This window comes from Cavia porcellus, unplaced genomic scaffold (assembly GCF_034190915.1).
Source record: "Cavia porcellus strain 051 isolate PalLab524CR breed Dunkin Hartley unplaced genomic scaffold, mCavPor4.1 scaffold_28, whole genome shotgun sequence".
Lineage (NCBI taxonomy): Eukaryota > Metazoa > Chordata > Mammalia > Rodentia > Caviidae > Cavia > Cavia porcellus.
The window spans coordinates 4,731,785-4,758,458 of record NW_026947511.1 but is presented as its reverse complement, the minus strand read 5'-3'; the positions used below and the strand labels follow the sequence as shown (position 1 = coordinate 4,758,458).

General features: G+C 38.6%; 1 protein-coding gene across 4 annotated transcripts in view; it reads right to left on the bottom strand.

Annotated features, from left to right (window-relative positions):
* Nucleotides 1–26,674, bottom strand: part of Cep55 (centrosomal protein 55) — a 39,458-nt gene that overhangs the window by 8,538 nt on the left and 4,246 nt on the right. For 2 of the 4 annotated variants that reach the window (XM_013143859.2, XM_013143867.2), the window contains exons 1-4: nt 12,125–12,389; nt 9,523–9,696; nt 6,987–7,262; nt 4,543–4,602 (exon numbers count right to left, since the gene is read on the bottom strand). In XM_013143859.2, coding sequence (XP_012999313.2) covers nt 4,543–4,602; nt 6,987–7,262; nt 9,523–9,684 — 498 coding nt within the window. In that variant the 5' untranslated portion in view covers nt 9,685–9,696; nt 12,125–12,389. Of the gene's footprint in view, nt 1–4,542; nt 4,603–6,986; nt 7,263–9,522; nt 9,697–12,124; nt 12,390–26,674 lie in introns of those variants that run through there. The other 2 variants (XM_063239374.1, XM_063239373.1) reach the window with 1 other exon arrangement.

Genomic DNA, 26,674 nt, shown 5'->3' with positions numbered 1-26,674 from the left:
GCAGCTTGATACACCCAGAAGAACCATAAATTTTTTTTTTTTTTTTTTTTGTCTTTTTGCTTTTTATCGGTACCGGGGATCGAACTCACGACTGCCTGCTTGCAAGGCAGGCGCTTATGCCGGTGAGCTAAACCCCCAGCCCCGAAGAACCATAAATTTAAAGCAGTTCAAAAAGAACCAAATACTTGCTAAGGTCTGTTAGTCACTGATTAAGCAATACATGAGAACGTAATCAAACCCCTCTGTAACGGAACCATAAACATTTCCGTAGTCACAAGTGTTTAATATGTAGTTCTTGTGGCATAATTTGCCCAAGATCTGTTACACTTTGTTATTATCAGTTGACATGGCAACCATATGTAACTTTATATTCTTCAAGACTGCCAGAAAGAGATGATATAAACACAAGGTTCCTGACTAGAACGTTGCATGGTAGAATTTCAAGGAAGTAAAACATAATGGAATGCATCTTCAAAAGGGTTCAATTCTTTTAGAACTACCTTACATGCATTATAGGGATACCAAAAAAGATTGGCTGCCCTCCTCCATGAGCTGGGGCTCCCTCCAAAGGGGTAAGGCAGGATAAGTGGTAAGTACCATTTATTCCCCCCAAATATCAGCTTTTTTAAAAAAAAAAAAAAAAAAAAAAAAAAAGCAAGAAAGAAAAAAGAAAAAGAAAGGGCTGGGGATTTAGCTCAGCGGCATAAGCGCCTGCCTTGCAAACAGGCAGTTGTGAGTTCAATTCCTGGTACCGATTAAAAAGAAAGAAAAAGAACATCAGCTTTGTACAGTAGGGACAGAAACTGATTTATTTATATCCCATGGGACCCACTACAAATCCAGATTTTATCGTAAATTGCACCCCCAATGACCTGCAACAGTATTCATAGACTTCATTTTTCAAGATTTCAGACTGACTGGATAACTATACAGATTCTCATTTCAATCTTAAAATGATCTATCAGACAAAATTCATCTATTTTAATTTCAATCTGAAAATAGAGTTATAGTATTTCTTTTGATGATAATCTAGACTTCTAGTTACAGAATGAAGAATAACAAAGAAGCCTAAGATTTTGGTTGTGCAGCAGAACACCTGCTTTCCAGTAGGAGCATCCACCTTTTACAGACAAAGGTGGCTGAGCCTAATACCCACGAAGGCTGTATTTATGGTAACTCTTAGGTCTTTCTCTATCCTTGTGAGATTCTACAAGCATCTCACACATTCGTGAGCAAAGCTTCCCAGTATGAGACTTATGACACAAAGTTTCATGGATATTATCCTCATTGGCATAATTCTACTTAAAAAGTCTGTCTCACTGAATCTTGAGTGATAGATCTGCACTTGTTTAATTCCTCTCAACTTTTCTGTATGTTTGAAATTTTCCGTGAAGTTGGGAAAAAAATAATCAGTTTCAAAGAAATATGAATAATCACATCTCAACTTCATCACGATCTTAGTAGAGTTGAGAGGATAACTAAGATTCAAGGTCTATTTCACAGTAAGCTGCAATGGTGATTATCTCAATCAGACCCACCACCATCCCCCGTGAGACCCTTGTGCATTCTCTAGGCATCTTTCAAAGATTCACAAGGACCCTGGGTTTGTGCTCAGATTTAGCTGTTAAGAGAGGCAGCATTATATGACTCAGAATCTGTATATATCCAAACACAGTACCATAAATTGTAATGCATTGGATGAGTAAATGCCTAATTTATACCAAATTTTGCATTTTTTCATATTTAAGAAGTGAGTTCAAGGCCAGACTGAACCCTCAAAAAAATAGGAAAAAAGAAATCCAGCACTGGAAGAATAAACAATGTGATCAGTTGATAAATATCATGTCCATATTAAACTTACTGAGTTGCTCTCTGGGCTATAGTAATGTAAGAAATTATTCTCACTCTTAGGAAAGATACACCAAAGCATGCAGGGTTAAAAAGCGGTGGTTATGTACAACTCACTCCCCAGTAGTTCAGAAAAAAAGTAAAGTGTGTAAGGGGTATGAAAGAGAAAAATAGCAAATGTTAATAAGGGTTTAATTTTAGTAAGGGGTATATGGACATTACAGGTGCCATTTTTATTCTTAGAATTTTTATGTTAATTTTTTTCCAGATTTAAAAAAATAATTCTATTGGGGACTGGGTATTTAGCTCAGCAGCATAAGCACCTGCCTTGCAGGCAGGCAGTCATGAGTTCAATCCCCAGTACCGATTAAAAAAAAAATTCTATTTATCTTCCCTAAATTCTGTTTATAAATCAGATTTTTATTTAAATTAAGGGCAAGAAATGCCTGTTAAACTATCTTCTAGCTATTTGGCTTAATCCAGTCCATTCTAAAACAATTCTTAAATACTGAAAGTACTGACATTTGGCCATGTTTGCAGCATTAACAACTGCAGGTACATATTTCAAAATGTCAGTGAGATCTGAGGAATGAACAATTAGGCCTTCAGAAAGCTATGCGCAGGTTTTAGGGCTTTCCAAAAAACCTAGAAACGGAGATTTTCAAAATAAACGAGCAAAGTTCTACAGGAAGTTTTCTGGGAACCTTGAAGAGAGTGATGGGACCAGAACTGCTAAGGTCTCAAAAGCCAAATAATGTTCTAGTGCCAGTGTGGGGACTGAGGAATGAGATGTGTCTTCCCTAAGTCTTCTAAATACAATTTTCTCCCACGACTCAAAGAGTTACTGAGATCTGGAAAATGCAAGCAGAGCTAAACCACCTCTGGCTCCTCATATATAAGTTAATGGAGTCTCAAGTGCAGTTCTCTAGCAGCAGTAGCCACAGCATGACCTGGGGGTTTGCCAGAAATGCAGAGTCTCAGGCCAGGCCCTACTCTGGCGCACATAAATCAGATCTGCACTTGTTTTCAAGTCCCTAGGGCTGGGAATTTGGCTCAGCGGCACAAGCACTTGTCTCGCAAGCAGAGGTCATGAATTCTATCCTGGAGAATTCCCCTTCCTCCCCAAAAAAGATTCCCTAGATTCATACACTGAGCTAAACCAGTTGAAGGTGAGTCAGGCTAAAGTAACCAGAACAGAGGTGCACAATGTGATCCTTAAATAAGCCAGGAAAATAAAGATAAAACAAAGATAAAACATTTCTGGGCAGAGAAATGTAACATTTTAAAGTTAATTCTACAGAAAGGATGGTTATTAGCTAATAATAACTTTAGCTGCTATTTGAAGCAGTTAGCTCTCAAAAGCCTAAAATTTATGTATGAGTTTAAGACAACAGTATCTACTTTCAGGTTCTTTTCTAGAAAAACACTAAGGAAACCCAAGAAACTTCATAGAGCCCATTCATTCTTTCAAATGTTCTAGATTCTGGGGAGACAGCAATGAACTAAACATGCAAAAACCCTTCCCTCATGTATCTTATCGTAATGGAAGAGGTCAATGAGCAACAGAAGGAAGTAACGTAGACTAAATTTAACAGTAACACATGATGAGGGAGAAAATGCAGGAAAGGGGCCAGGAATTGTCTGAGAGTTACGTTTTAGATCAAGTAACTAGGGAATCCTTTGTTCTTGCCACTCGCCAGGTAAATGACAAAAAAGCAAACATCTGAGTAGAGTTTGGGAGTCATGAAAGTATCTGCAGAACAATTTTCCAAGCACAGGAAACCAAAAAAGAAAACGTAGTATCTTCAATAAGCCAGCATGGTAGAAGTAAGGAGAAAACAGGAAGTGTGTAAGATAAATTTTCCATAAATATGCACAATAACACACTAACACATGCAAAACAATGAAGTTTAGTGTAACATGCAACACAAAACTCCCATTTTAATAATTTTTTAAAAAATTATGTTGTCTCTTTATTTCAGCTACCTTTATATAAGTCACTTTAATAAACATACTGTGACACCTGTATACAGATGCTCAGAAGATTTAAATTCTTTCTTAAAGATCAAACAGACTTCAAGAAACACTTGACAGGTGGCAGAAAGCAAGCAGCTTGTAAGCATGCTTATCAGTGGAGAGGTCAGTGACATTTCTATAATCAAAATTCCTAGTGACTTAATGATTAAATCAAAAACTTTATATTGTAATCTAATAAAAAAATTGAAAACATATATGGTAAATAGCAGTCCCGAGTGTGTGTCACTCAGTTCTCAATGAAACCTAACTATCCATCTGAGACCTACATTTGAAATAACACAGCTTTACCATATATCTAAATTAACTTCATTTCCAAGATTTTAAACTGAAGGGTACATGTTGTATGGGTCAACAAAAAATGAAAAACTATAAGTGAAATTACATTACGCTAAGAAAAAAAAAACCAACTGGGCAAATTAGGCTTAGGTGAACAAATGATACTGTTGAGGCATCTGACAGTTGTAGGCAGGTGACTTCGAGGGCTTTCTGGAGAAGAGACCAAGCTTTGAGACTTACACAATGATTACAAATCATTTGTTTCCCTTGTCTCATCACGAGACTTTTATTTTTCAAGTCAGAGCACTAATGCTGGCAATTTCCATATTTAAGAATAAGCTAGTCTTCTTTACTTATAATGTAAGAAAAAAGTAAACTTACATCTTTCAGCTGTATTTCCAACTCACGAGCATTACTCACTGCTGAGCCTGCAGACATATTCTGTAAACAACCCAATATTAGTTAATATCATACATTTAACAATAGAAGTTTCCTTATTATACTTTACTCCTTAAAGATACAATATGTTCTCAGGAAAATCCCCAAATCCAGATCTGGCACATGTGATAGCTACCAGAGGACCACTGTCAGAATTTAGACTTCCTGGAAGCTTCCTAACAAACTGGAAACTGAGATTTCAGATCTAATCTGACTTGAGATTGTCTGGACCCAGGATCACCAGAATAAGATTTAAAAAGAGCTCAGTGGTTTTTCACTAAAAGGAGCCAAACCAAACAACTGGGTTATTTAAATGAAATCTGGAAATTATGAATTGTAAAACAAAAGATAAACAGGGTTTTTCCCTAGAAGTATATATTGTATTAGTACCAGTTGAACATCTACCTAAAACTGGTTGGACCGAAAGTGTTTTATATTTCAGAGTTTGGAACATCTGCATGAATGAGATATCTCAGAGATGGGACTCAAATTTAAACATTCAATTCATCGATATTTTCTGTTTTAGAGTATTGGGACTAGGATGTTCAACCTGTAAAATTCAGTTCACATAGGTTATATGGAACTCAAACCATATTTTCTCTCCTTTTTCTTTCATTTTCTCATGAAAAAAATAAAAAGAAAATAAATAGCTATGTTCCCAGGTTAGCCAACAAACTCAGAAAAAGCTGTTTTTCAGGATTTTGTTTTTAAATCAGCCGTAAGAGATTTATGTGACTGTTGCCAAGGAAGCTCAAAGTATTTTTTGTCTCCAAAGACGCCCTCTTCACTCTACCTTAGTATGTAGTTCTTTCTCTCTGTTTAGTCCTCCAAGTAGAAAGTATGGCAGAGACTTCAGTAACTGCTACCCTGCTGGCTCCCCCGACTCCTGCTCCTCAAATGCTGAGGACTGTTTCCTAGCCTCCCCTGCAGGCAGTGGGGCCTTGCGCCTGACTTCTGCCTGACGGAGTGTGGGCAAAGTAACACATCCAGTCCCAATACATGGGGCACCTGGTGAAGCCTCCACCCTAAATGACAGTGGAGCTGCCAGAGAGGAGGGGTCTGGGTCTCCCGCTCTGTGGAGCAACATTTCCTCCACCCACCTAGCACTGGTCTGCGAGATGAGGACAAGTCTACAGTTCTCGTGTTAAGATGCTAAGATCTGAAGGTGGTTTGTTACAACATTTGGTCATGAAATGAGCAAAGATCCTCCTGAGTAATCCACAAATATATAAGAATATATCTTTCAAAATTTCAACTTTCTACTGAGATTTATAATTCATATTAAAAGTGGAAAAACTAATCCTTGAACTTCAAATAAAGATTTTACTTAACCATTTTGGACCTGACTAAAATGTTTTATGAGTTTCAGCCCTGTGGAATTCTCTAAAAAAAATCTTCACCTTTTTTAACTTATCTGTAGAACACTGAATTGCCTGTCTATAGAAGTACATGGAAATATACAGATCTGATCATTGTGCTGACCCTAAAGGGGATACAAAGGATAAAGACAGACCATTAGTAACATTACATGCCTGGCAAGCACGAGATTATGAGCTGAATCTCCGGCACCAGAAACAAAACAAAACAAAAAACCCCCCAGCATTAAGATATTATATTTGGAAGGCCCCGATTATCTTCTACAGGTATTAATAGTTGTGTTAGCTTACTCAAATGTTCAAATAGTCAACAGAATCAAAGACTGATCAATAAATAACCATTTACACACTATTTAGCATGTGCCAGACATTATGCTAGGCCACTTATAAATGCTGTGATACTTAGTCATTATTATTTTTATCCGGCTCTTAGTGATATGGAAACTGAGGCTCAGGAAAGGCGGTCTGGTGGGTACTAGCATTGTTTCTGAGGCTGGACGTTCAAGAAGTCACAGTCACACAGCTATCACGGGGCAAAACCAAGACCTGGCCCCAGATCTTTCCCTCTACAGCTTTGCACTCAGCTACACTAGTGCCTTTCAAACTTTTGTTTGAAGGAGATGTATGTGCAGCTAGGAAAAGTATACTTGCTATTATAATTATGTATTTAAAATATAAAAAACCAACCAAAAAGCCTAGTGTCCTCATGATACAAAAGAAAAAGGAAGGCTGGGGATTTAGCTCAGTGGTGTAAGTGCCTGACTGGCAAAAGAGAAAGGCGTTCAACAAAGGAGTTCAGAAGACTCTGCCTTTGGTTAAAATGACGGTGTGGGATGGAGGGAATCACATTATTGCTCATAGAAGAGACTGGGGGGAAAAAAGTAAATGACCTGTAAGTTACTATGCGGTCTCATCATTTGGCAAACATGCTTTGACAAACTCATTCTTGACAGGAATTGTAAATGGTGTTAAAAAGAAAAAAAAATTTGAGTTTGAAGACACCATTAGCACCTGTGATAAATGAAGTGCACTGGCTTGGTTTTCAAATTCACCAAGTCTTTCCATTGCAGCAGATAACTGTTTCTTCAGTGAATCTGTCTCTTCAGATAAGGATTTCAACAACTGCTCCATTCTGTCACCTTCCTTCGTCTTCTCTTCCAACTGTTCAAGCAAGGCGGTGGGACCGTATTTGGCCTTCAGCTGGTCTCTGAGTCGCTGTATTTCTTTTTCCTTCTCTGCAAGCTGATAAACATTCTTTTCCTTTTCAGCTTGAAGAACTTGAATTTTCTAGAAATAAACTAAGACAAATCTTAGAACAAAGCCAGGTCAAACATCCAGCTAAACAATATACTTCAAAAAGCATTTATGAAGTGTTTATTTGATATCATATTGGCTTTATGATATCCAGCCTAAAATAAGATAAAGCCAATGTCTGTGATCAGACAATTCAGAGAAAAACAGAACCCAGTACTTAACTCACATGCATACATTCACACTGAATGGTCAGAGAAAGGAGAAACTAACTCTATCAAAAGTAGAGACAGAAGGCTAAAGAAGTCTAGCTCTCACGTGAGTATTTGAGAATCTTCCTTCTGTCATATTGGACCTTATTAACCTAAAGGCTAAAAGTGGGTCCCACAGATACATGTCCTTTAAGAGCTTAAACCCACAGAGATTAAAATGTACAGAACGTTACAGCAGGATAAAGATGCATTCATTAATCTCTTTCTATTGATAAACGATTTGGTATGGCATGTGAAAGGTAATCTTTCTCAGGTTTGCAAGATAAGCAAGTAATGCTTGCTACACTGCTGCCAGCATGAGGTAAACCCAGCCAAGAGAATGATGACAGAAATAATGATTAGGATGAGTAGGCTAAAAGAGCTAAAACAATGTAAGTGAAATCATGCACTTAGGGAAGAAAAAGAGTAGTCCAAAAACTAATGGAAAAATTAACGTTTAGGTGGATGACTGTTAATATGAAAAATGAAAAGGAAAGTTTAATTAACCACAAGCTTGAATCAAATCAGTAGTACCATATAGCTACAGAGTCCTACAATTTGTGGAGCAGGGTTCAATTCTGGGTACACAATTTAGAGGGATAAAAGGCAAACTATAAAGTGCTGATGATAAGATGTCAAAGGAGCTAAAGAATATGAAATTTCCAACAGGAAGCATGATTTCCTCAAATATCTGAGAAATTGTCAACTTGAATGAGAAAAAGACGTGTTCTGTGTAGTTCTCGTGGGTGCAATTAGACAAAATGGGCAGAAATTATAAAAGCTTAGTTTCGATCAATTATTAAGGGAAAAAGTATGCAATGCTGTTGAAGGTAGAATGAATTAGAGTTGTCTCTCAGGAAATCTGTAAGATTTCTTTTACCAGGTTGCAAAATAACTTTTATAAGGACATGCAAACACTATTTCACACTCTGAAGTAGATAGAGGATTTAAGATGTCTTAAGTAGATACAATTTTTTACATTTAGTGAACTAATAGAAAATTGTATTATTTTATTAATTAGCTAAATAATTTCTTCTCCTTCTACAGTAAAAAAGAGATTTAAGAACAGCATGGTACTCTTAAAGTGTATATATGAATATTATAGTATTGCAAAAAGCACACAAATAGAACACTTCTAAATTATGCACTAAATAAAAAAGTGAAAACGATAAAACAGTATGTTTTAGGATCTTAAATATGGAATGCTGTGGTCTGCATGTGTTCCCACCAATTCCCTTAATCTACAAGAGGAGATCTAGTAAGAGATGACTGGCTCACAAAGGCAGAGCCCTCATGAGCGCCTTGCTGTGATCTATCATGAGATTGGGGCACTTATCCTGAATGAGCCATCAGGGAAGTGAACGAAGCCCCTGAGGTATTCCCCACCTCCCTCGCTGCTTCTCTGTGTCTCTGTCTCCATCTGCCTGCTGTCTCCTGTGTGTGCCTGCCCTTCCAACACGCTGTGATGCAGCATAAAGATCCGCACCACAGGCAGGAGTTTCCTGAGTCAAAAGCCCCACAAACCTTTTTTAGTACTAGGGATTTAATCCACAGGTATTCTTCTCCTAGGCTGTATCTAAGCCTTTTTTATTTTTTGAGACAGTCTCGTTAAGTTGCATAGGCTGCCTTTAAGCTTGAAGTTTTCCAGTCTTAGCCTCCCAAGTAGCTGAAATCACAGCCCTGCACCATCATACCTTGCTAAGATGTATTTCTGAAAAAAACTTACTAACTGATAACCTTAAAACACACACTCAATTATATTTGAAAAGTTAGTAGTAGCTAAAGTGTATCTAAAAGTTGACAAAAGAAAAGTTGGAATTTAGGATTTTAAGTTCAACTTTCCCAAAGTAATGAGTAGGATACAATAAGGACCATGACGAGAGCAAGAAGCAGCATCAAGAATTTGTAACAAGACTTAGCTCAATGTTTGCCTCTTAAGCTCAAGGTTCTGAGTTTGATCCCTAGTGATAAACAAAACAAAAAAAGAATTTGTAATACGTTTTCTAAGAAGCTTACTTCAATTTAAATGGTTAAAGATCATTTACCTCCAAAAGTTTGTGTCTCTCTTTTTCAGTAAATTTTCCTTTTCCATTCGTGAATTCATCCATCGCTCCTTTCAATTTCTCTAATGCAGTTTCTGATTTGGTGTTACTAGGTTTTGATCCCCACTTACGCTTAATGAAATCTTTAGGACTTCTGGAGGACATCTCTGAAATGCTCTGTAAAAATAAAAATCAACTATATTTTAAAATTTTAAATCTCAGGTTTGAAATAGGCCTAATAACCAATTCTGTTCTAAACAGAACTGATACATTCAAATCAGTGTGTTGCAGAAGATTGAGGAGCCCGTGTGGTGGCACAGGCCTGGAGCCTGGAATCCCAGCACTCCGGAGGCAGAGACAGGAGGAACTTTTTGAAAAATCTCAAGTAGGGGCAGGCATGGTGGGACACACCTCTAATCCCAGCTATATAGGAGGCTAAAGCCAGAGGATCAAAAGTATGAACAACCAAGTGAAACCCTATCTCAAAACAAACAGGGGGAGGGGGGGGATGGAGTGCAGTGTTCACCTTCCAGCACCATAACACAACAACAAACCCTCAGGTGGTGAACGCATGTGCAGTACTGCCTTTGAGAAACATGTCAACTTGCATGTTTTGTGCAGTTCTATATGTATGTTGTAATTTAGTAAAACATTTTGTTTAAAATACAACAGTCTCCAACTATTAAAGCCTGAAAGAAGTAGATCACAATCAAAGACATGCTCAAGAATAAAAAGCTGATGCTAAGTAATCTGAGTCTATTGGCACTGAAATTCATTACCAATTATAATGGGATATCCTCCGTCTCAGAAGACAGGCCTAACTCAGTTCTATCTTAGTCATTTGAGAGCAGACACTGGGAGGAAATGACAATCTAAGATAAGACATTTGGAGGAAAAGACCCACAATATACAGGGGTTTGAGGAATGAAAGAAATTAAGAAGCCAAATTAAATAAACAGCTTAGCATCCACTAGCAGTACTAGATGACAGTTTAGTAGCAAGTGTATAACACAAACTCTAGCAATAAATAGTACATAAAGGTACTTTGCATTAGAGACATTAAAGAATCATTTTTCCATCTTGCATCCTGAGATAAACTGATGGTAGTGTGATTAAAGAATCTAGATGGTATGAAACCATTTAATGGATTCACACTACTTACCAAGAACTCTTAATAGGTGCTGGGTATAAACCGGTTAACCAAAAAAAAACGGTAATCCCTGTTAAGAGGCTGGGGAAGGGGGATCACATCTTAGCAACAGTCTGTCTCAGAATAAAATATAAAGAACGGGAATGTATCTCAGTGGAAGAGTGCTTGCTTACCACATTCAAGGTCCTGAGTTTGACCCCTAGTACTGGAAGAGGCAAGGAGGGGATGTTTCTTGACATTAATGTAGTAAAGGAGGCAGGCAATAACCAGGAAACAAACAGATCTGTGAATTCTCAAATTGTAATTATTTCTTATAGAAAATAAACAGTAGTGATAAAGATACCAGTAAAAATGGGACAGTTACTTAAGGTGGAGAAATGACTTGTAAAGTTGTCCCGTGTTCAATCAGAAAGCTTTAAAAATACTAGAACTGTGTAGACGGAGTTGAACAAACCATGTAGCAAACCTGCCCCCTATTTTAGCCTATTGTAAGGTCAAAGGTTAAAGTAACTAGTGCAACATATCTCAGGAACCTATTGCCTAGGAAGTTCCTTCTAACATGCTTGGTTGGTCTCTGTGGATTTGATATACTGGGTTGATAAGACAGTAAAATAGTAAGTCACTGTGATAGACAAAACAGTGGACATACAGACCAGCAGAACCTGAAATAACTCAGGGCATTTGCTTCGAATCCTTTAGAAACGACTGTGATGAAGGGCTACTGTTTTTAGCCTCTGGACTAACACCTAGTCCTCTTGGCCTTTTCCTGTATTTGTTATCCTAGTCACCCAGAGTTGCCCTGGTCAGACTTGACTTTACTCAATGGCAACTTCAAGAAGCCCTACCGGCAGGGCTTGGTGGTGCACCTCTGTAACTCCAGCTCCACAGAGATGAAGGCAGAGGATCACGGTGAGTTTGAGGACAGTTTGGGTTACAAGATTAGTTCAAAGGTACCCTAAAAAAGAAGTCCTCCCTCTGTAAATTCTAAGAGAAACAGTGCACCCTCCAATCTGGTAGTAAGTTATACTGGCCCTCAATCTCCCCCCCCCCCCCACGATTGTTTTAGAGGCTGCACTTCGGGGTTTTCAGTAATTCGCAGGGCTCAGAAACCATCTGTTGACTGGCTGAAGAGACTAAAAAGTCATGGGTGGGCAGAGGCAACCAAAGGTTGCATTCCAACCCTGTAAACTGCACAGGGCATCTGCCATAGGCCGTGTGTTCCACAGAGGAGGCAAGTTACAAACCCTTCACTAAAAATAAAATTAAAAAAAAAAAAACCCTTCACCCAAGATCTCAGGCGGAAGAAGAGACAGGAAAACACAAACTGCAAAAATAGGCACCAGTTTCCTCACCTCTAAAATGAAGACACTGGTAGAAAGGATAAGAAACAACGCATGCTAATGGTAAGAAAGCCTCCAGCCGAATCATTTGCCTCTGTAAGTAGATAATACATACCACAAGGTCAAAAGGAGGAACTGAAGAGACAGCGATGGAAAGGCGCCCAGCCGGGTGACAGGCATGAAGCGGGAGTCAGAGAAAGGGGCATGGGTCACTGAGCCCGCGTCGCGCGGTCCGGCCCGGCCCTGCCCTGCCCCACCCCAGGGAGCAGACGCTGGACACTCGGCTGCAACCCTCCGCGTCCGCTCAGCCCGGCGGGCCAGTCCGCAATCAGGCGACACACTGAGCTCGCGGCGGTCGCTCCACACCCTCCAGCGCAATCACCGCTTCCGGGAGTTTGAATCCCGCGCTCGAGGGGCGGGGCACGTCACTGCCGGCGGGGCGCGGCTCCCGGATTGGCTGAGGCTCCTTTATCCGCGGGGGGCGGGGCCCTGAGCCGGGGGCCGGGCCGGGCCGGACCTGAAGTCCACAACAGGGGAAGGAAACGCCTCCTTCCCAGTCCCCCACCCACTCAATTGTGGAGTTTCTTCGCGAACTCAGACGTTGCTACTGTACTCTTAATGTGATAAATCCGGTAACGCTGAACTGAAAGGAACTCGTGTTAAATCCTGGAGCTTAGTTCATCCCTCGGAGGACCATTTTCTTCCTGCACTGTGTAAAATGGGGCTCGTGGCTTCCACCAGGGTGCGCAAGCGTCCCTGTCTGCCCCGTGGGCTGAGCCCTTATACTACCAGCAATGTGGGGTGAAGCGGCAGGAAGCGTTACTCTGGCGGGTTGATGGGCACGCCCGAATGGAAGAGGAGACTTCAAGCCCCAGCACGCCACAACGCAGTTTTAAATTCCATTAGCTCCCTGCAGCCTGGGTATCTACGCGTCAAATCCAGTTTAGCTGTCTTAAGAAGGAGTTTTGTTGCAGAGAAACACAGAAAGTGTTTGGCAGGGCCTGCGTTTATTTCCTGGACTAAGCATAAACTCCCTGGGAAATTAAAACGTAGATAAATCAGTGGCAAATCATCTCAGGAAAACTGGCTGTATAAACCGGTTAAACTCTAATTAGGACTACAGATTTCAGTTTAACTCCTGACTGCTTCCTTACCTTGTGTAATCCTACATACATTATTTAACCTCTCTGGGCTTTTGTTTCCAAATCTGTAAAATGGCTATCTCACAATGTGATTAGAAAAATTAAATGAGAGAATCAATGCAAAGTACTTGGCATTTAAGAAATGCTCAATTGTTATTGGGATTTTTAAAAAAATCTTTGAAACGGTTTCGCTGTGCAGTTCAGGCTGGGGCCTTGAGCTTGCTATAGGTAGCTGAGTTAATTAGAAATATTATAGACAGTCAGACAGGGTTAGGCCATCAAAGGAGCCAGTGCAGAAGGCCAGATATTTTGTGACCTTGAAGGAAACAGCCACCTCCTGCTGTGTGGGCCAGACCCCAAGACAGAAGATCAAACAAATACACCCACATCCTAAGGATTGATATTCTAAATAGGTCTCTATCACCCTGAGGAAACCAAGAGTCACTCATGCAGCCCCCAACAGCTACAAGACTGGCCTCCCCATTTGATCCCGATTTAATCAGTTTAACCTGAGTAATTACAATTGTCATCATACTGGTTAGCCATAGTTCTGTCCCATCTCAGGCCCCCCTGCTTTGCAAATTCCCATTTTTTTCCCCCACTTTAGACCAGCCTCACCTCGTGGTTTTGCTCTATAAAAATCCCAGAAAAGGAAGGGTTCTTGGCAACTCACTAGGAGCCCCTTCTGTCTCTCAGACAGAAGCTTTCATTTTCTCAGTAAATATATTCTGCTTTTGACCTCTGTTGTTCCTAAAATTCGTTCTTCGATTTTTGAAAACGTGACCTTTACCAGACATCTAGTAGGCTGGGAGTTTCTTTCCCCCATATCAAATTCATTTTGTAGTCCAGGCTGACCTTGAACTTGCAGTGATCCCCCCAGAGTGCTGGGATTATAGGTGTGTGCCACCACTCCCGATTTAGAAACTGTTTTTTAAAGGGTAGCAAACATATTACTGAAAAGAATGAACGCGAAATCACAAAGTGAATTTTAAAGAATAAAAATTTAAATGCTAGGTGTCTGGTACCCACTTCCAAGGAGCTCATGTTTCTGGTGGAAAAGTTAAACAGTCTCGAGTCTATTCATAATAGTTATGTTAAAATATCGGATGGGATTAGGGTGGAAGAAAGACCCACCCACCGGCCCTGACATTCTAATTCCACAGGATCTTCTTTTTCGTGGGGCTCATTCCTTTGTGAACAGGAACCCTGAAAAGGTGAAACAGCCAGGAGGCTCCGTGGAGTGGGAGGCTTGTTTAATATTTTAATTGTCATTGCCAGACCTGACAAATCTGTATTTGTTCTTCTGTAGATAGGTGCTACGGGTCATGAAGCTGTGGGGTTTCCATAAGGTCTCACAAGGTGATAATACTTTAATGTTGATGGTCCACTGAGGGATAACCTAGGAGGAGAATTCAAAACTCATCTTTATTCATGGAGAGAGAACAAGGAGTCTATCTCAGCAGGTAAGCTCATTTTCTTCACAGTAGGAAAATGTTCTTGGGAAACCAAAACAGTATCAAAAGGCTGTTGCGTGACTTTAGAGATTTTAAGTGGAAATAAGGAGGCTGTTGTAATTAACAATGTCCGTCACCTTGAAGGGTGACATCTTCCAAAGAGATGTCGATGAAAATACAGGGTCTCTCCACTTAATAAACATGCATGTCCAACAGAACTTTCTGCCGCAATGGAAACCTCCCCCCAAGCTATATTTAATATGGGAGCCCTAACCACATATGGCTGAGTGCTTGAAATGTGGCCACCATGATTAAAGACCTGAGTTTCACATTTAAAATAAGTTTTTTTAAAACCTGATTGTTGGTTCAGTTATTAGAGAACTTTTAAATATGTCAGGGACAACCTGAGTATCCACACTTACTTTTTTTCAATTGCAAATTTTATGAAGTCTAAATATAGATTGAATGTTTCTGATAAAAATTTTGTGTCCAAATTGACATGTGTGATATATACAGAAGATTTCAAAGACTTCATATAAAAAAGAATATAACATGGTATACTAATGTCACCATATACATTGGATATAATCATAATATCTTGGATTTCTAAGTAAAACATTAAAATTAGTCTCACCTGTTGTGTTTTACTTTTCTAATGTGACTGCTAGAAAATTCAAAGTTATAAATGTGGCTCATATTGCATTTCTGTTGAACAGCACACAATAAAGTTTCTTTAAATACAGCACATTTTTTTTTCTAGGTTTATTTGGATTTCAGAAAAGAAAAATCTGGAAGGGATATAGCTCAGTGGCTGAGCATTTTTCTAGTATGCACAAGACACTGCATTCAGTCCCTAGCACCACACCAACACTGCCACTATCACCACCAACAACACACAAAGAGAATATATATTAATACTATATTTTCCTAGAGAAGGTCATATTCATTCCTCTTATTTTTAGCACCTTTAGTTTTGTATAATCTCAATATGGTAATACCAAATGTTATGAAATACTTTATTTCCTCCAGTCTCCAACATGAATTTGCCAATCGCTTTTTAAAGAAATGAAATTCAAGTATACTACCCACAATTGAGCCTCTATATTCATGTGTTCCAAATCTATGGATTTAATCAACTGAGGATCAAAAATATTTGAAGAAAAATACATTTGTACTGAACATGTACAGACATTTTTCTTTGTGTGTATTCCCTAAACAATACAGTATAATGACTATTTACATAGTATTTACATTGTTTTAGGTATTATAAGTGATCTAGAGATGATTTACTGGAGGATATGCATTGGTTATATGCAAATACTACTGTTTTATATTAGGAATTTGAGCTTTCACAAATTTTGGTATTTGAGGTGGATCTTGGAACCAATTTCCCCCAAGGATACTGAAAGATGACTACATCATTACTTTAAAATAGTGTTTATTGATGTGCAAAACCCTGTAATTAAGCTACTTAAAATAGCATTTTAGTTCTAGAAGGCATTTTAGGTATCAACTTAAATAAGTATTGAATAAGTATTTCAGCAAATGGATTTTAACAATGGGCAAACATCTTTGTGTGTTGCCATTTAAAAATTGCTAAGTAATGTGTCCTAAGGTTCTGTAAAAGTGGAATTAGAATAGGATGTTATGACTCCATCTTCTGCTAAATTCTCTTTGCTCCACATGTCTAGATTTTTTTGTTGCTATTGTTAATTCTCCCTTTTTTCCCCCTGCATATGTTTTTTCTCCATGCCCCACAAGGGGTTCGCTTAATGAGTGAAGTAAGGAATCGTGAAACAGAAATATGCAATCTTAGCTAAGATGTAACTGGACAGGGAGTTGAACTCAGAAGACACCACATTTGAATCCTGGCTCGAGATTTTAATTCTTCTGGGACCAAACTTCTTCACCTTTAAAGAAGTGCATCGGAATCCTAGCTCATGGCATTGTTGAAAACATTAAATGTGTAAGCATGATACATGGTCTCCACTATTGAAGGAGTGCCACCTAGGCAGGATGAGTCTGTGAAAGCCCTAGTATCTAACTCAGGGTCTGGTTAAAAAATTTGTTGAACAAATGAGCACATTATTCATGAATAAATGATTGTCTGGTCTTGGTTTTCTTTTGTTTTTTGTTCATTTTTGACACGGAGTCTCACTAAGTAGTTCAGGCTGGTCTTGAACTCACTAGGTAGCTCAGACTGGCCTTGAACTCTCAGGGATTCTTTTGCCTCGGCTTCCCAAGTGCTGGGATTACAGGTGTGCACCACACTTGACTTTGCTACTGTCAGTTTTTCCAAAAGGAAGTATTTTGATTGGCAGTCTCTGAGGACCTCTCCCTTTCCATAAAGACCACATAGCCTAATTCTAACTTTGCCTGTCATAATGCTCACCCTTTCCTATTCTCAATGAAACACAACTCAGCTCCTCCTGGCGTCTAAGCCTCAAGCCTCTTTATACTGATCTCTCCCTTAGGTCCTTGGGACAGAAACTCTGGCTCCTGGCCACACCCCTCAGGGTCATGTTTTCTACCCATTATCTGTAAGTCCCTACTTTCCAAGGATCCTGTCTTCTCCTCTTATATTTATTCCGGAGAATGACAGTGATGTTTCTGCCATAGCACAGCCATTGAAGCTGTACAGGGTTGAGGTTGTTTGACTTATGTGACAATTTAGCTCCTCTCCTACCTTTTAATTCAGAATCAGATAAATTGGTGCCAGAGAGAAGACTCCAGGAAATGCTAGAGATTGAGAATGAATCTTTGTCAAGGCTTACTTAACAATTTGACAGGATCCTTCCTTTGGATGTATCTCATTAAACATAATTAAATTTATTTTAGGCTGCATTTAAAATAATATTTTTGCTGTAAAAAATTTGACAGGATTTCAAATAATTACATTGTTGAAATTTTAAATCACTTATAATAAGCTGCAGTTTCTTGGCATTTATCATGCATATTCACAACTTCTTTCTTAGTACAAAAATTGGTTAAGTGAAATCAACATTTTATAAATACCAAAAACCCCTGTATTCATGTAGCAAACATCCCTGCTTTGTTTTTGTCATAGATTTTTTTAAAAAGGCTATTTTTTAGTGCAGTTTTACATTTCACTGAAAAATTGAGCAGAAAATAAAGTTTCCATATACACCCATCCCTCCCTAAGCATTCTTGACCAAAGTAGCATATTTATTACAATTAATGAACATACATTAACACATCAGCACCTTAAGTCTGTAGTTTACATTAGCATTACTTAACAATGTGAGTATTAATATTCTACATCCCATGAGTTTGGACAAATGCAGATAAACATAATATCATATTTCATTGTTCTAGAAATCCTTTGTTCTACATATATGCCCCAATGTCTTTGTATTGTGCCCTTAGTTTTGCCTTTTCTAGTTACAGTCCTACAGTATGCAGAATTTTCAGATTCACGTCTTTCCCTTAATCATATGCCTTATAGATTCCTCCATGTTTTCTCTTGGATTGATAGCTCACTTCTTTTTAGTACTGAATAGTATCCCATTTTCTAGATGTATCATGGTTCGTGTATTCATTCCTCTAAGATATTTATTAGGGAGTACTCTTAGAAAGGAGTTTTTCTGTAAAAGGGAAGGAAACATCCCTCACGCCAAGGCATTTCCCCGTAGGTCAAGGTCCGTAGGGGTTATGCCAACAACCAAGTATGCCTGTTGCAAGTGGATATCCAGGTACTGAAGAAATGCCCACCTGTGTGTCTGGGGACCAATAAATCCTCAATGAACCAATTCTAGGCCAACAGCATGCTTAATACAGGGCTCCATTTGCTCCCATTGCAATGAAAGGGGTCATGATGAAGTTTTAGGTCTCCAAGTGTCAATATCAACTTGAGTCTTATCCAATAATCCTCAAAATGTCTTGATAGTCCCTTTTTCCACTATACAAGTTACCAAAGTAAATGACCATACATCTCTTTGAAGAAGAGCTAGAAAGTCATTATCAGTATACTTGCTGAGAAGACAGAAGGCCTTCCTCATGGGGATCTGATGACAAGTCAGTGGCCTCCATGTCTGTGGCGAACTCAGATCTGGAAACTGAGTAAAGGAAGAAAAATTTTTAGAGGGATAGTTGGTTTTGGTCTTCTAATTTATTTGGATTATGTTGACTGAGCAGGGCCCTTGTTTGCGATTCACAATTTTTTCTGTGTTAATTGTCTCCATAACTCTATGTGTGTTACACTGGCTGCTATTCCAGCCTGGATGTTCATCATGATAATTGCTCTTACAGTTATGCATCGCTCCTCTGCTCTCTCTTATCCTGGAGTTTTATCATCTACTTGCTATTAGTGCAGTTTTGACCTCAGCCAAACTCTACACTGAACGTCTTAGTGAAGCTAGTTGTTATGGTCTGTATCTAGATGTCCCACCAAAGCCTTATATAGGAATTTTCAGAGAGGGCTAAATCTAGGGTATTTAGTACTGGATAGGTCCACTAATTGATTTAACATAGTTCTGGGTATAGATAATGGAAAGGCCCACCTTTGAGTGGGTAGCATCACCCAAAAGGCTTGTACCCTGAATGGGATAAGAGTCCAGGAGGCTCACTGCGTGCTGCTTCCTTCCTGCCCTACTGTGGGCTGTTTCTCCTCTACGCCTCTGTCATAGTACCCTCTCTTGGAACCAGCTGACTAGAGACTGAAGCCTACAAACTGTGAGCTAAAATAAACCTGTCATCATTTAACTTGTGGGTGTTCAGTATTTTGTCCCAGAAATGAAAAAGTAACCAAGAACTCTGGTACACCTCAACCAGCCTGTTTTCTATTGCTTTAAAAATGGTATGTCCTCTAGGGCTCATTACACAAAATACAGTCATCTGGTTATCTGTCTTTCATAGTATATCCACTCTATCATGCCCATTTTATTAGGCATTTTAAATCTTACTCTCTACTGCCTGCCAGAGCAATCCAGATCTTTTTTCCTAACTTGAGATGGGCTATTATCTTCTCCATGCTCCAGGAGTTATCCTATTAGTATGCTCAGAAGATTTCCAGAGTCTTGTGGCATATGACATTTAATATCTTAGGAGAATATGGCTCCACAAGTTCTCCTTTATCCAAATTTATGTCTGTGTTGCCCCTTGATCTAGCACACTTAAAATACAGCCACGTGCACTCTTCCAGCTCCTGCCAGTGCACACTGTGTCCTGAAATGTGTTCAGGGTGTTGTTCCCTTCTATCTTCAGGAAGTAGCACATCCCCAGTGGAGGTGTGCTGGGACGCAACCCTAGTTATCACCCTGGTAACCAGCAGGGGAGGTATAGGCTGATGCTGAGAGAAGGGCATATTTTCATGCAGGAGAAAAGGCTGTGAATTATTCCTGAACAAGGTGGAGAGCTGGTGGTCCTTATTCAAAGGGAACATGCCACTCCTAAAGGGTCAGAGGCTTCGGGGTAATCTGGAAATTTAAGATTTTTAAGGGTATCAGTTAGATATCCCCATCGCATATCTCAGAGTTCCATTCTTTCCCCCAAAAGAACCTTGATCTTGTTATGGGAGCCTTGCCTGGGTTGGGAGCTCAATCTTCATTGAAGCTTCTTTCATAACTAAGTTCTTACGCTAGTCTTGAGTGTTCATCATCTCTCTAGTGGGGGAGGGGAAGCCTTCTGGCTTTCATTCATGGTTTTCTGGTTGCTGATTAATCATTGTAAGTCTTCTGTTACTCTTTTCCAGGGTGTCAACTGAGTCCAGCCCTCATCATTCAAATCCAAACCCTTCGCATTACTATTTGTTCCATAAACTTCAACTGCTTTGTTTTAACCACTTTCCCAGTGCTGGGACAAAGCATCTGACACAACTGAAAGGAAGAAAAGTTTATTTTGATTCATGGTTTCAGTTTATAGTTAGTGCACTCTAAGGCAGAAGCAGAATGATAGAGGAAAAGGCATTCAACTTATGGTAGCCAAGAAGCAGAGAGAGAAAAGGGACAAGAATATATCCATCCAAGTCACAACCTCACTGACCCACCTCCCACCATGTCCCACCTCCTAACAGCACATTTCACTACTGAACTCACCAGTGGATGAATCTATTGATGAATGTAGGACCCTCACAATCCAAACACGTGAGAACTGGGAGGACATTCTAGATACAAACTGCACTATGCCAGGAATATCATACCAACTTACCAATGCCAACATAGTCCCTTCTATTAGAATATCAGCTCTTTTCATTGATGACACTTTTTACCACTGTACGGTGCCCTAGATTTTCAGTGATATATCTACTGCCAATGGCAGGGTCTCCATTGCCAGCTGGTTGACAGGTGGTCAAATCCTAAATCTTAGGTGAGGATCCACTTTTTTGAATTATTCCTGACATCAACTGTGACAGACTGGGTTTCTCAGGGGAAATTCTGAGATAAATATTCAAGGTATTTCTTAGGAAGTATTCTTAAGATTGATGCCATAGAAGGGTGGAGAAGGAAGCAGGGTTTGCAATGATGCAGTCCTGTCACTGGGCTCAGCAGACCTCGTAGAGAGCCCAGTCAGTGTGAAGGATGACCTGCTGATTGTCACCACTTAGGAGAAGAAGGGCAAATCTTTATATCCCTGCTTTTTTAATTATGGAAAATAGGCTGCTCGTGGACAGAAATATGATTCTTCAGTGTGGGTAGTTTCCAAAAAGGGTTGATGGCTGAGGGATGTTTTCTGGCAACAGCTGAGGCAATAAATTCTCCATTCCTGGAGGGGGATGCTGATGGTGCACTGAAGCATCCACCATACTCTCGTATCCTACTAAGGCCAGTCCCAGGGCCAGCTCTGCCATTATGAGATGAAGGACAATGTGCTTCTCATAGAAAAGCATTATAAATTGCTACAAGTCATGGGGTAACAGGTGAAGAGACAGGGACAGGACAGCTGCATGGAAAGCCAGAAAACAACAGAGCAGTGCTTTCAAATGCTGGGAGAAAATGCTTTGGGTTGTAGGATTTCTACCAATGAAACTGTCAGTCAAATATGAAAATAAAATAAGCTGTTCAGACAAGGACCAGCTATTCTTCAGCAATACAAGAAAGAGAAAGATACAGAATTTCAAATAATAGAAATGTCACGATACCAAATTAAAAGTATCTACCTGGAAGAAAAAATATGCATAGGTGAGTAGCTGAGGAGGAGGAGAATGAAAGTGAAACCTTCGTATTCCTTGCTGGAAAACAAATAGATGAGCCTTGAACAGAAAAATAAAGAAGTAGAAGTAGATACGTGTTACTTGGCTATAAACACCAAATAGGTAAAAAGTGGGGACCTCTGAGAGTGGGCATGTTATTAGGAACATGCTCGAGGTAAGGAGAGAGGAATATTAACTTTGTAATGGACTGGGAGATTTCGTCAGCTTTTGTTTTGATTTGGTTTGGGTTTTTACAGCACTGGAAATCAAATTCAGGACTACTTTGTCTCTGAATTATACCCTTAGCCTTTATTATTTTGAGACAGGGTTTGGCTGTCCAGATGGGCCTTGAACTCTTGGTTCTCCTGTGTCTGCCTTCTGAGTGAGGGAGGCTTGTGAGAACAAGCCCAGTGGATTTCTTGATACTTTAAAACAAACAGAAGTATGACTTTTATAAAAAGCAGCTTATCAGAAAAAAAGCATTCCAAATTCATAAGCTCTCTTAAAAAATAGAAAAAGGAGCACTATGTCCCAACTCATTTTGTGATTCCAGCATACTCATCGATATCAAAACCTAACAAAGATAAAAGACAGAGGAGCAATGACACCGGCCTTACACATAATCAGAGTTGCAGGAGAAGAAACCTGGCTGAACAGAGGAGCAGCGACACTGGAGCTACTCAGAGAACCAGCTGTAAACACAGAGTGTTACTTCTAGGTTTGTTTTGTTCCGTTCATTGTCTTTTTCTCTTTCTTCAATGGTCTTTCTTGATCTTATATGATAGCTTCAAGAGAGTGAACATTGTCTCATCTTTCTGGTTCGCTTTGATATTCTTTTGCTTTCTCCTTCACTTTTTCTCTCCTATTCTCTGCTCCAGAATTTCAAACTTAGGTGATTGGGGCTGGGGATTTAGCTCAGCAGCATAAGCGCCTGCCTTGCAAATGTGTGGTTGTGAGTTTGATCCCTGGTACCGATAAAAACGAAAAAGACAAAAAATAAATGAATAAAATGTTAAACTTAGGTGATTATCCTTTTTCCTGCAGCTTTGCTTCTACTATATATCTCTTCATTAATCTGTCTGTGTTAACCCGCCTCCCAATACACAGGATTAAAAAACTCCACTAAGGGGAAATTCATTGCACACAAGTTCCTGTTTATGTTGGATTTTGTTATATAACTAGATCTTGCTCCTATGGTTAAAGATAACTAATTAATAGTTATTACCATTTGTCATTTTCTAGGCTGTGTTTCATGCTATTGTCATTGCTAATGGTACTACTTTAGCCAGGATGTCACACTGTTGTACTCAATTGTTCTCCCTTGTATGACAACAACTGTAATTGTTTAGGGTCATAATCATTACCTTACTCCAGTACTAAAGGACTGGGTTCTGAGCCAAATAGCAACTTCTCATCTCTAATAAATTGAGCAGATATGATTTTGGGACAGATGCGAAGACCAAGAACAACTTAGCTAGAAGACTTTTTCTGATGAATAGACATTTCCTGTGGAAACTTCAATACTATTAATAAAACTACCTACCATAAGAAATTTATAAGCATTAACACAGAAAACAAAATTTAAAAATATAAAATGATAAGACAGAAGCAAAATGCAACCCCAGATCTCCAGCCCACCCAACACAGCTCCAGGGACAATGATACAGAGAAAAGTGGAATTTTCTGAAATGATAACAGCAAAAGTTTAAAAAATAATAACATGAATGAGGCTACAGAGAAAGTCACATTAGAAATAATCTGTCAGGTAAAAAAAGAAATGATTAAAATGAAGGACTTGCTCAGTGAATCTAGAGTGGACACAGATTAAAAAATAGAGGAGCTTAGGAAATTGATGGAATCCATGAAACAGATTCAGCTATAAAAGAGATTAAAAATTCTATTGAAAGTATATGCAACTGAACCAAGGTGAGGATACTTTAGAAATAGATAATGAAGAACACAACTTCAAGAATATCAATAGAAAGAAGTCAGCAGGTAGGGCAAACAATTTAACAGAGGGAAACAACAGAATAATATGATGACAATAAGCAAACACATATCAGTTTTAACATCAAGGTAAACAGTCTCAATTCAACAATCAACAGCAACAGACTGACAGGTGGATCAAGAAACAGGATCCAACAATATGCTGCATCCAAGAAACACATTTAACTCAAAAAGAAATTCATGAACTTAAAGTAAAAATAAGGAAAACAATATTTTATGCAACAGGAACCCAGAAAAAGCAGGGATAGCTAATTTGCAGACAATGTGAATTTCAAGCCAAGTCTGATCAAAAGAGACAAAAAAGGTCACAACATACTTGTTAGCAGAAGACCCCAAAAGGAAAAGGTAATGATTGTAAATATCTATGCACCAAATACTGGTATACCCAGGTATAGAAAACAAATACAAATGGACATGAAAAATCAGATAAGCACTAACATGATTTCAATTGCGAGAACCTTAATACCCCACAATCACAAATAGATGTACTAGACAAAAAAAAATCAACAAAGAAACATCAAAGTGAACCAAACCTGTGGACAAATGGACTTAGTAGATGTCTAAAGACTGTTCCACTGCATAACATCAGAAAACATATTTTTCTCAGCTGCACTTGGGACATTCTCCAAAATAGACCACATACTAGTCCATAGAACAAGCTTAAGTAAATGCAAAGGAACTGAAATTATCCCATGAATATTATCAAGTCATGGTGCAATGAAATTGGAAGTCAATGTCAAAAGAAACCATAAAAACTCCATAAACTCATGGAAAGTAAATAACACCCTACTGAACACCCAATGAGTCACAGATGAAATCAAAGAAGAAATTAAAGAATATAAACAATTAAATGATAAAACCAATATAGGATGCTGGAGCTTACATGACAAAATGAAAGCCGCCCTAAGAGGGGAATTTATAGTGATGAGTTCTCAAATCAGGAACACAGAATGAACTCAAATGAACAACCTAATGTTGAACCTCAAACTTCTAGAAAAAGAACAAGTCAAACTCAAAGCCAAAAGAAGGGAGGAAATTATAAAGATCAGAGCAGAACTGAATGCAATTGAGACTAAGAAAACAATACAAAGAATCAATGAATGGAAGAGTGCCATGACCCATGAGGCCCTGGAGATTCTTGGGGTAAAAGACCACAAGAGGATGAGAAAATAAAAAAAAGACAAGGTGGGGTCAGTTGGAACTCTTACCCATCTAATGGGAAGAAAGGAACAGGGCCTTCAGTGTTGGGGCATTTATTTATACATTTTAGCAACTTAATATCACATGACACCCTGTTGTCCTTCCAACCCACTGTTCATATTGTCTTGGGGATAGGTGTTCTCTGGACTGAACCAGCTTCTTCAAGTGGCTTACCCCAGACACTCTTGTTCTTGGGAGGGTCATGCTGCAGCCTTGAATGTGTGATCAATTTCCAATTTTAACGACCCCCAAAGAAGAGTTGGTTCTTTGAAAGATTATTTTTTTTTTTTGTAAAAACATGATCCTTTATTTAAAGAAAAAACACAGAAGAATCAAAAAGCAATCAAACAAATGAGAGAACAAGATTCTTGATCACCGAGCAAAGAATTATCCAGCTGTTTTGTCAAATTTTTCTGTTTTCTGTTCCACAGTTCAAACCACATATGATGACATAAGGTGGAAGAGAGGCTAATTCATTATATTTCATTTACTGCAACCACAGGTAACCATGAAGTAATTTTGCACATGTTACATAAATTAAATATTTGTTATATTTGCTTTTCTGATCACAGTAAATAATGAAGTTCCATTTCTTCTTTGAAAGATTAAAGAAAGCTGATAAACCCTTAGCCAATCTTATTCAAAAAAAAAAAAAAAAAAGGAAAAGCCTAAATCCATTCATTTTGGAATATAAAGGGTGAAATCATGATGAATCCTGTGGAAATCCAGAAAATCATCAATACCTACTTCAAGAAGCTTTATTATAATAAGATGGCAAATGCAGAAGAAATGGATATATTCCTGGATGTGTATGAATTACCAAAGCTCAACCAAGAAAATATAAAAATTCTAAAATAACCCAATATCAATCAGTGAAATTGTAGAAGTAATTTTAAAAAATTATCAACAAAAGCACAGTTTTTGATGGCTTCAACAAGAAATTTAGAGATGATCTAATGCTATGACACCTCAAACTCTTCAACAGTATTAAAAGGGAAGTAATTTACTCAAAGTAATTTGGGGTTGCGAGTATTACTTTGATAGCAAAACCAGAGAAAGACCTAACCAAAAAAAGAACTATAGCCATTCTCCTTGAACATAAATGCAAAAATCCTCAATAAGATACTGGCAAACAGGATACAGCAAATCATCAAAAAGATTATACAGAATGACCAAGTGGGATTTATCCCAGGGATGTAAGGATGGCTCAATATATGCAAATCAATAAATGCAGTACATCATATCAACAGGACCAAAGAGAAAAATCATATGATCATCTCAATAGATGTAGAAAAAGCATATAACAAAATCCAAAACCCAGTCATGATAAAAAGCCATATAGAAAGTTGGATTATATGGTCTTTATCTCAATCTGATAAAAGACATGCAGAGCAAGCCAACAGCCAACATATAATACTAGATGGACAAAACCTTGAAAGCTTTCACTCTAAAATCAGGGATAAGATGAGGATTTCCACTATCACCATTCCTATTCAATATAATTCTGGAAACAATAACAAGGGCAATTAGACGAGAGAAAAAAATAAAAGGAATAGGAAAGGAAGAAGTTAAATTATTATTTGCAGATGACACGGTACTCTACATAGCAGAGCTCAAAAACTCCACCAAACGACTTTGAGATTTAATAACCAAATTTAGTTGCATAGCTGGATACAAAGTCAATATTCAAACATCAATACCAAATCCACAGAGAG